The sequence below is a fragment of the Plodia interpunctella genome, chromosome 24 (genome assembly GCF_027563975.2).
Source record: "Plodia interpunctella isolate USDA-ARS_2022_Savannah chromosome 24, ilPloInte3.2, whole genome shotgun sequence".
In the NCBI taxonomy this organism is placed as follows: domain Eukaryota; kingdom Metazoa; phylum Arthropoda; class Insecta; order Lepidoptera; family Pyralidae; genus Plodia; species Plodia interpunctella.
The window spans coordinates 6,774,447-6,785,377 of record NC_071317.1 but is presented as its reverse complement, the minus strand read 5'-3'; the positions used below and the strand labels follow the sequence as shown (position 1 = coordinate 6,785,377).

Sequence of the window (10,931 nt, the reverse complement as noted above, 5' to 3'; positions counted from 1 at the left end):
GTTGAATGGTGCAACGCGCCCTAAGATAGGGCGTGTTTTTGACGCCTCTTCCAACTTAGTGAAGTTCATCCCATTATTATGATGAAATATTAACAAAGAACACGCAAGACCTCAGTTCTGGTGGCTGGTCAGGTTGTGGCGCCACGATATTTTTAGAAAAAATATTTATGATTTTTATTTTGGATGTTGGCTAGCCAGCTCGGCTATGCTCGGGAAAACAGTAAATTATACACATACCTTCCTCAAGAATCATTACTATATTATATTGGTGAAAAATGTATGAAAATCCGTGTAGTAGTTTTTGAGTTTACCGCAAACATATAGACGCAGCAGATGACTATGTTTTATAATACGTAAGATAAGTATATCCTTACGTATTATAAACATAGTTATCTGCTACACATTATCGATTAATTTTCCTCAAAGGTATAGTCTGATTGGCTTAAGAGGTCACCAAGGAAAGAGGCTAAAATATTCTAAAAATATCCGACGTATCCTATATTGCTGGTGTCCGTGGATTGCGGTGTTTGCTTTCCATCAGGTAACCCATTCTACTCGTAAGATCTGAAAAGTGCAGATAATGCAGGTAGTGTATAATACTTTTGATCAGTCAGTTATTGCACCTTTCATTTGAGCGTGTCCTTGATTACGGACCACACGCTTACATTTCTTGCAGGGAGTTCCCTCGTTGGGAGCCGAACTTGGGTGCACCGTCAGGTCATGCTTATCATAATAATACATAGTCATGGAACTTGAAGCGACGTGGGAAACTTCAACTCTGTTGGTCAACTGGAAGGAAATAAATCTTTGTCTATCAAACACAAGTCTTGTCTGTCTTACGTCTATCTTACAGATATCGCGACAGTTGAAACTAAATAAAAGCTTGTAAAAAGCCAGCATGACAAAAAATCCAAACAGATTTCCAACTGCGGTATAAATTCACTCAAAAATTTCCATTTTTTTGGGCAGTGCTCATAATATCCATCGATAAATCAGAATGGTTTAAACGGGCGCCGAGTGATAATTAAGCCAAACATAATTTTTGTGGAGTGCCTCTTCGTGACAATCGCCCGGACAGGGTTGCCAGTGAAATAATAATTTTTCTGGGACTCAATTTTCACGCAATCGAAGTTAACTTCATCAGTTTTTTTCTAAAGGTTTAGTTTCTGCATTCACAAAAATCATCGTCAAATACGCATCGATCGATTGAACTTTTTCGTTTATAAATGTGTTTAAAACCATCAAAATTGGAGCAAAATTGAGAGAATAAAAAAAAGATACGTACTCCAACCAAAAAAAAAAATGCTTTTATTGTCGTCTATAGACAGATAAATATATCTTGTAATCGTGTAACAAAAATAACATGTCCGTGTTGAAATCTGTTGAGAAGCACAGTACTAGTTTACCATCTGGTTTTGCTTATTACGATAACCATAACGCTTCCTTTTAACCGTTGTGGAATTCCTTAATTGGGAGCCAATTTTAGGTGCACCATCAGGTATTGCATATCATAATAATGCATTATCATCCAAACTAAACGTGTTATAAAAACGGTACTTTGAATTCTATTGACGTTTAGGTTTGCAGCGTTTCAACTCCATATTGATGTGACCGCTTCCTATCAGCACGCCAGAGTCCGCTGACGATATGTTGGCGTATATCCGACCCTTGGTGAAGGGGAAGCTTAGGGGGATGCTGGCTACTGGAACTGTCATGTTGTAGAAGCTGTAGGGACCCTGGAAATATGTCATAATTACGTTATCAACCATACTGGTAGCCCTTCAGGCATGATACGGTCCAACACTGTATAAAAGTTTCTCAGCAGTGGTCGTTTCGAAATGCCTGTAGTTTGTAGCTGTTTGAAAACATATTTATTAATTTGAAATTTGATGTAAAAATATGCCTGTGAATAGGCAACTGCTGATTAAATTCTTTCACTAATTTAAGGACGTATATTCGTGCTAACCACTGTTGATATTCCAAAATCTCCATTCTCAGTTCAAAATGGAGTATAAAGCTGACTGAAAGGCCATCCAATACTAACGTGCTCTCTCTCACTCTTTCTCTTACGCACTCACTTTTGCTCGAAGCGTAAAAATGAATCTTATAGCTTTGAATATTCGCCTGAAATTTTGACAACCTGCAAATTATCTAAAAGTCTCAGGTGCGAATCATAATCGTGCCACATGAATGATGATAGCCGTGAATGTCGTGTCAGGCCTTTAAAATCAGACCCCAGTGTTAGCAACAACACACTCGAATAGAACGATTGCATCATAACTGTTAATAATACACTCTTACAGGTGAAAACGGACACGTTTCGTGTAAAGCTCTTCCCTGATTCAAAGGTTTGCCAAAGAAGTGGTCCTTTTTTATTAAATCGCAGATCCCGAAGTGGAACTCCACGAAACTCCTTTTGTATACATTAGTCAACAATTCATAGATATACATGTCAACCTGAAAATATAAAAAATTATAAAGTGTGACGAGATATAATCTTACTTTCGTATTTACAGAATTAGGATTTTCGTGTTAATTTTGTCACTGAAAAACAAAATGTATGTAAGTACATGTTTGCGATGAGTTTCTGATATCAACACGCAAATACTTAACGTTTTGTGTCTATATCGTTTATTATTCAATCTATACGATTATTATAAAAAGGTAAGTACGTTTTTGAGTTTGTGAGTTTGTATGAGGCGGATAATCTCCAAAACTATCGAACTGATTTCAAAAATAGTTTCACCATTATAAAGGTACATTATTCAAGATTGCTATAGGCTATATTTTATCTTAAAATTCCAATGGGAGCGAAGCCCCGGGGCGATATCTAGTTCTTCATATTTATAATTGACAAAATACGACGAATGACAAATGCGTGCATTTTTCGTTATTATCACACTCTCGCTTGCAGCGTTTGTTTGCATATTGCAGCGTTTGTTTGCATGTTGCAGCGTTTGTTTGCATGTTGCAGCGTTTTACTGTCAGTAAAAGAACCGGTATTTCGAAGTAGAAGAGAGCTGTCTATATAGTATCTATCTCCTGGTCGAATTAATTGACCGCACTAGTTTTTATCCACGTTTACAGAGGTTGCAGTGCGACTTTGCTATTCGATATCGACCGTCGAAAGTTTTCGAAGCTCACATCGAACCCTCTTCGACTGAAACGCAACGAACCAGCTACATTGCTTTTTCACGTATAAGTTGATACACATTATGAAACTAGTCAACTTTGAAGTTAAATTTGACATACGCAGAAAACCATAATGTACGCGATTGTATCTAAACGTCAGTGGCGTGCAGGTTAAAATCGGGATCCCTTTTTTTCGCATAAATTTTTATCCTAATTTAATTTAACATAACGAATTAGGCATATATTTTTTTTGACATAATAATATTTTTACATACTTGTTTTTTGGCATACTTTTCAATAAGCATAATTATAGTTTAGGCTAATGTATTTTACCATAATTTTGATTTGCATAAAGCTATAGTTTCGCAGTAGGTTAGGGTGTGGCGGGATGGCCCTTGGGCCACTCATAAGCCGCCAATATGCTTTAGAATATTGTGCTTAAAAACTGTTATGCTTATATGCAATAAAATTGTGCCTAAAACATTATGCCAAATTAATATTGTGCATAACTGTTATTATTTGTGTATTATGTTATATTATGTATGCATAAAAATAGGGAAGCGTTAAAATCAACGTCAAATTTGACGGTGCAACTCACCCTAAATTAGCTGATACTTACAGTCACATTATTCCCGAAAGAATCTATGATATCAATATGCAAATTAACGTAGTACATAGGATCGCGACGCCCGTATCGCTTCGTGGTCAAATTGGCATATGATATGTATTTGGTATTGTAATAGGTCAACTTCGGTTGTTCAGTAATCATATACAGCTGATTCTAAAGAAATACTGTACTGTTGAGTTAATTTTATCAAGTCGAGTAATCAAGGCACGTATCACTTCACAGGTCATAGAATAGTTAGATGAACACTTTATTGCACCATTCCCAAAGGAGTTATAACAACATGGTACTTAACATAACTTAACTTAACATACTTAACATAACATAATGAGCGTAAAGGCGGACTTATTGCAAATGCAATTTCTTCCAGCCAACCTTTGGGTGGAAAGATCTATGTATATCTTTCCACCCAAAGGTTGGCTGGAAAAAACAAAGTCGCTTCCCGCAGCCTGTCCATATCTTAGATCTTTAAAATTACACAACGGGTTTTGATGCGTGTTTTACATAGGTAATATATAGTGTAAATTATAACTTACACTGGAATTACAACATATTATTGTCTCCCATGTTATTATTATTAACAATATAAATAACACTATTATATGTGTGTATTTATTCATTTCTATACATGTACGCAAATAAGAACTGTTTTGTACACTTGCGTTGAAAATACTGACAGGAAAAGGCATGGGTCTAGGCATAATTATGAGTATATAAAATATTGTATACCATTTTTAGCATAGTGTAATGGCCTGTGACATGACTTTGTACAATTATATCGATATAGTAGGTCATTATAACATTATATCCACACTAATATTATAAATGCGAAAGTAACTCTGTCTTTCTGTCTGTCTGTCTGTCTGTTACCTTTTCACGCCTAAACCATCCAACCGATTTTGCTGAAATTTGGTATGTAGATAGTTTGCATTCATGAGAAGGACATAGGCATATTATTTTTTGGAAATTCAACCCCTAAAAGGGTTAAAAGGGGTGGCAAAGTTTGTATGAGAAAAATATTTTTATTGCACATTTTTGCATGAAACTTTGAATTAATGCTTTTTAGTACAAATGATGAAACACGTATTTCAGGGTTTTTCGAAATTCACCCCCATTGGGAGTTAAAGGGGGTGGCTAAGTTTGTATGGGAAATTTAATTCTATTTAAATATTTTGCGTGACACTAAAATAATGCTCTGCAATAAAAATTATTAACGGGGGTGGCACAATTTGCATAGGAAAAATATTTAACAGTAATTTTTACCATAAGTCCATAACAATGAACCACGTACATCAGTTTATCATTAACGAAAAATACACAAAGAAATTATGATACACATAGTAGCAAAATTGGTTAAAAATAGGAAATAAGTTTTAGAAAGCGCAGCAGCGGCGGCACGGCAGGCGCACGGCGCGCGCGGGCAAGCCACGCCCGCCCGCGACTGTGCGTTCGCTGCAGCGAGGCGGGTGGGGAGGTCTCATCACTAACTACGCTTACACGAACGTGCAGACACGTGAGGGCAGACGTCGTTGTCGCACGTTTGGAAAATATTAAAATTTGCGCTGCGACGAACGTAACTTGCGGAACAATAAAACAATATTTAGTTGTGTATGACTATGAATGTATTTAATGTGCAAAATTAGATTAAGTATTTTTTTATTAAAATTTTGATGTTTTTAAAAGCTAACATTTTATTCACTGTCGGAAATACTTTTAGGTTAGGTGTATATTAATATAATTACGGTTTACATAAGATTTAATTTTTTTAAATGTACCTGTTTATTTCTCTTCAGAATTTTTTTGTTTATGATTTCTTTTTCTCCATAAATTGTACAAAAACAATATTCAGTTTAAATTACTTCTTATTTCGCGTATGATTAATGTAATTAATTTGCATAATTAAGTAATTTCTTAAATTAAACTTTATCGAAAATTTCGGAAATAGTTTTAGGTTAGGTGTTAATAACATAGTGAAAAGGTCACATTTCTTTCTTATTAATTCAATATCATAAGTACTCTATTTTACCTCATTTTTGTTTCCAATAGCTTTGGAACTAATTAAGTTCAATTTTGATCGATGCTATCAATTTAAATAATTAGTAATTTATTTCTCTTTTCAACTTAGTTTGTTGACAAAAGTAGTTATTAGCGAAGGTTCTCTTTATTTACCTAAATTACATAGTTAAGTATTTTTAATGTAAGTATATTAATGCAACCCGATTCCTTAAACATTTTTTTTTATTCGTATTACTTGGCAGTTGTATTATTCTATAGATTTGTTGAATGTTTCTCAAACAATATTTTCAGACAATTACAGTCAATTGTTTCTAAAATTTATAGAATTTTCAAATTTTTAAATAGGAATAAGTAATTTGCTTTTGTTCAACATCTATATATTTTGTGTTATCTATGTTCTTCCGATATGCCTCGCAAGCGTAAATCAGATTTAACGCGTAGCTCTTCAAGAGCTCGAGCCGCGAGAGTAGCTAGAACTCAAGAATCTGAAGAGCAGACTCAAGCAAGGCAGATTTTAGACGCCGAGCGTCACGCAGCTGCAAGGGCTACCGAGACCGTAGAACGGACTCAAGCCCGACAGCATTTAGACGCCGAGCGACATGCGTCTCTTAGAGCGTCCGAAACTCTAGAACAAGCTCAGGTCCGGCAAATCTTAGATGCGGAGCGTCACGCATCTTATAGAGCCACCGAGACCTTAGAACAAACTCAGACCCGGCAACTTTTAGATGCCGAGCGTCACAGATCTCTTAGAGCCACTGAGACCTTAGAACAGACTCAGACCCGGCAACTGTTAGATGTCGAACGTCACGCGTTTCTTAGGGCAACCGAAACATTAGAGCAGACTCAGACCCGACAATTTTTAGACGCCGAGCGTCACGCGTCTCTTAGAGCCACTGAGACTTTAGAGCAGACTCAGGCCCGGCAACTTTCAGATGCTGAGCGTCACGCGTCACGCATAACTGCAGAGACTCACGAAGAGTCACAAAGGCGGCGAGACATTAATGCTGAACGACAAGCAGAAAGAAGACGCGCACTTACGCGTAGCACGTGGCAGGCGTTTCACGATGCCGCGTTTGATTATGATCCACTGATTGACTACGTCAACCACCGATTAGTTATAATTGGGAAAATGGATCAAAAATGTAGATATTGCGAAGCACTAAAATGGAAAGAAGAAACTCCTGGTATGTGTTGTTCTGGGGGAAAAATCTCGCTTCCATCACTTGGTGTGCCAGAAGAACCACTTAAGACTCTACTTTTGTATGACTGCGACGAATCACGCCGCTTTTTAAACAAAATAAGAAAATACAATTCGTGCTTTAGAATGACTTCATTTGGTGTTGACAGAGAAGTTGTAATGCCTGGATTTTCACCTACTTTCACTATACAAGGACAAATCTACCACAGGATTGGTTCTCTGCTTCCAGCGAGTAATGAAGAGCATAAATTTTTACAGGTTTATTTTATGGGGGACGAAGACAACGAGGCCGACCGTAGGTGTCAAAATATTCAAGGGGTTGAAAAGGAAACTGTTTTGAAAATTCAAAGAATGCTGCATGAACAAAATCGCCTTATCAACACTTTCAAAACTGCATTAGAGAGACTACCGGGAGAAGAATATAAGTTAGTGATGCATCCAGACCGTACGCCCAGTGGAGAACATGAGAGACGATATAACACGCCACTAATAAATGAAGTTGCAGCCATGGTTTTAGGTGAACAGTTTGCTACCCGCGATATAGTTGTGCACGCCCGTAATGATATATTAGCCAGAGTCCCTGATACCCATAAATTTTATGACGCTTTGCAATATCCAATTATGTTTAGCAAAGGACAGGAAGGGTATAACTTTCAAATACAACAAGTAAATCCTATATCAGGCCTCTCCTTGCCCAACAAAAAAGTTTCATGTATGGATTTTTATGCCTACAACATGATGATACGGGAAGACGATTTTAATATAATACCACGATGCAGACAACTAGCCAATCAGTTTTATGTTGATATGTACGTGAAGGTTGAAAGCGAACGATTGCGATATATATCACTAAATCAGAGTAAATTAAGGGCAGAAAATTACATCCATCTTCAAGATGCTGTAGCAAATGACGCGAATGTGAATCCCAACAATTTAGGTAGGATGACCATTCTACCCTCCTCATTTGTGAATAGTCCAAGATATTTACACGAATACACCCAGGATGCATTTGCTTATGTGCGCACACATGGTCGCCCTGATTTATTCGTTACATTCACATGTAACCCGGCTTGGCCGGAAATAGTCAACGAATTAATGCCGGGACAGAGTGCAATTGATAGACATGATATAGTTGCAAGAGTTTTTCGTTTGAAAGTTAAAAAACTAATGTCAGTTATTACCAAGGGAAAAATATATGGAGAAGTGTTGTGTTATATGTATTCCATAGAATGGCAAAAGCGTGGATTACCCCATGTCCACATATTGCTTTGGTTGAAAGACAAGTTGAGACCCAACCAAATTGACGACATTATCAGCGCCGAAATACCGGATCCAGACAGTGACAAGGTTCTTCATGATATTATTGTCAAAAATATGATTCACGGTCCATGCGGTCCTGAGAATCCACAGTGCCCTTGCATGAAAGACGGTAGATGTACTAAAAAATTTCCATGCAAATTACACTCAGAGACAGTTCACAATGAAAACGGATACCCCATGTATCGTAGACGAGCGCCAGCAGACGGAGGTCGAACGGCAACTGTAAAACTTCGAAATGGTAGTTATGCTACTGTTGATAATAGTTGGGTGGTTCCCTATTCGCCTATTTTGTCAAAAATGTTTAATGCCCACATCAATGTAGAGGTTTGCAGTTCAGTGCGTGCGATTAAATATATCTGTAAATACATAAATAAAGGCAGCGATCAAGCTATTTTCAATTTTAGAAGCACAGAGCACGCAAATCCCGTAGATGAAGTACAAACGTATCAGTCCGGTCGTTATGTCAGCAGCAACGAGGCCGTGTGGCGGCTGTTGGGATTTCCACTACATGAAAGGCATCCTACTGTTACGCACCTTGGTGTGCACTATTTTAGGGTTTCATAATCAAACGAGAAAACGGGGCCCTATTACTACTAAGACTACGCTGTCTGTCCGTCGGTCTGTCTATCCGTCTGTTATCAGCTATAGTACATTTACGAATATCAAACACAATGTGAAAATTGTTCTTGAATATCGATAAGATAATAACCGAAACAGGGAAGCGAGCGAGGTGTACAAATCAACTTATATGTATGTATGGAAGTATATATGTATGTATGTATATATGTATGTATGTATGTATATATGTATATATGTATATATGTATGTATGTATATATGTATGTATGTATGTATGTATGTATGTATGTACGTATGTATGTATGTATGTATGTATGTATGTATGTATGTATGTATGTATGTATGTATGTATGTATGTATGTATGTATGTATGTATGTATGTATGTATGTATGTATGTATGTATGTATGTATGTATGTATGTATGTATGTATGTATGTATGTATGTATGTATGTATGTATGTATGTATGTTGTAATGCGATAACTTTCGAACCGTGTTGGTCTGATTTTGATGAAATTTAAAAGGTAGGTATGTAGGATTTTTAAAGTGGGGCAACAAAATTGGTTAAGTCGTTTTTGAAATATTCGTAATTTTGTAAACTCATCAAAAAATTTATTGTATTCGCGAGGTCTAAAGTTCGCGGCCGTTCGCGACCGTTCGCAGCGAAAAACTAACAATAACAGACTGTATTATGGCATAATGGATATGGATATTTAAGCATATATACGCTACACTACAACTGCTACTTACAGAAATCAACCTCAAATGTCTAAAAAGGGAGGCAAAGTTTGTGCGAAAACCGCGTCTGCTCCGCTCTCGCAAAGAAATTCACGCGGGCGAATCCGCGGGCAAAAGCTGGTAAATTGTAATTACATTTCAATACTCGAAGTACCTACTCGATTTAAGTCAATCCGTTCAAACACTTCAGCGAAGATTGAATCGCTTTGTGATCTTTCCTTTTTTATCTTTTTTCCAGAGGTTTTCAAATGCGCTGATTGAGAAATTGCCCGTCGATGGTTATAATTTAAAAGGTGCTCGTATTGTGATTTTCGCTTTAGATGAATAAGTAGGTATGTTGTTAATCCAGTAATTTAATTTCAATGATTTTATTAAATAGAAAAGAGAAAGATTTTGAAAGTTACGTTAATTTAAAACTCATTCCCCGTTCCGGCTTTGTACGAGGACAAACATAATAATTTCACATTTGAACTTCGTCAGGAATCACACAATATCAATCGGTGGTACAAAATCCGTCTGGTTTTGGAGTTCACGCGATGAATCGTGTCCATACAGACAGACGCGACTTAAGGACTTCCTTTTTTATATGTAAGAATTTTATTTTTATGTTCATCTTATGAATAATTCGTACAAATAAAATCTCAGATTGCTGGTAAATCAATTAATTTATTATACTGGTTATTATTATTATTTATTGAAAACTAGCTTTTGCTCGCGGCTTTGCCTGCGTCAGTTTCTCACGGGGACAGTTCAGAGATCTATCATATTTTTGCAACATTTCACGAATGTCGATTGAATGGAAGTATGAAGAGGAACATATAAACTCACATTACATTTATCGTAGATATTATATGAAATAGAAAAAAAACCTTACAGTTCTATGGATCCCCGGGCTCGTGATGTACTTATAAAATATCCAATGTTATCTATACTATTAATTTAAATAGGTAAGCGTTTTAGTAAGCGAATATGTATGTTTAAGGCGGGTAATCTCAGAAACTACCGAAGCGATTTCAAAATTTTTTTCACAATTAGAAAGGTTCATTATCATTATCCAAGATTGCTATATGCTATATTTTATCTCAAAATTCCTACGGGAGCGAAGCCCCGGGGGCGTACCATCATCTCTTATCGTGATCCACTTTGCGACCTCAACTGAGCTGCATCGCAAATTCGTACCATCGACTTAATTTTTTGTATGAATGCGATTCATTTTAGGTTCCTAAATTGAACTGAGTTGCATTGGAATCGTTTTGTAAAAGTTGATGGTAGGCCTGCTGGGCAACATCTAGTTATTTTATATAATCATAAAGTGAGATGATTT

The 10,931-nt window shown here is 36.6% G+C and overlaps 2 protein-coding genes across 2 annotated transcripts; one reads left to right on the top strand and one right to left on the bottom strand.

Annotated features, from left to right (window-relative positions):
- Window positions 1-1,286: 1,286 nt before the first annotated feature.
- On the bottom strand, window positions 1,287-4,872 carry LOC128680308 (uncharacterized). The gene is made up of 3 exons (XM_053763353.1): window positions 4,867-4,872; window positions 2,302-2,457; window positions 1,287-1,736 (listed from the first exon to the last, which is right to left on the bottom strand). Exons 1-3 carry the CDS (start codon window positions 4,870-4,872, stop codon window positions 1,566-1,568), a joined length of 333 nt encoding a protein of 110 aa, XP_053619328.1. The 3' UTR covers window positions 1,287-1,565.
- A 1,307-nt stretch (window positions 4,873-6,179) lies between these two features.
- On the top strand, window positions 6,180-8,517 carry LOC128680307 (uncharacterized). The gene is made up of 2 exons (XM_064436788.1): window positions 6,180-7,889; window positions 8,440-8,517. The coding sequence occupies exons 1-2, from the start codon at window positions 6,180-6,182 to the stop codon at window positions 8,515-8,517; spliced, it is 1,788 nt and encodes a 595-aa protein (XP_064292858.1).
- Window positions 8,518-10,931: the final 2,414 nt, after the last annotated feature.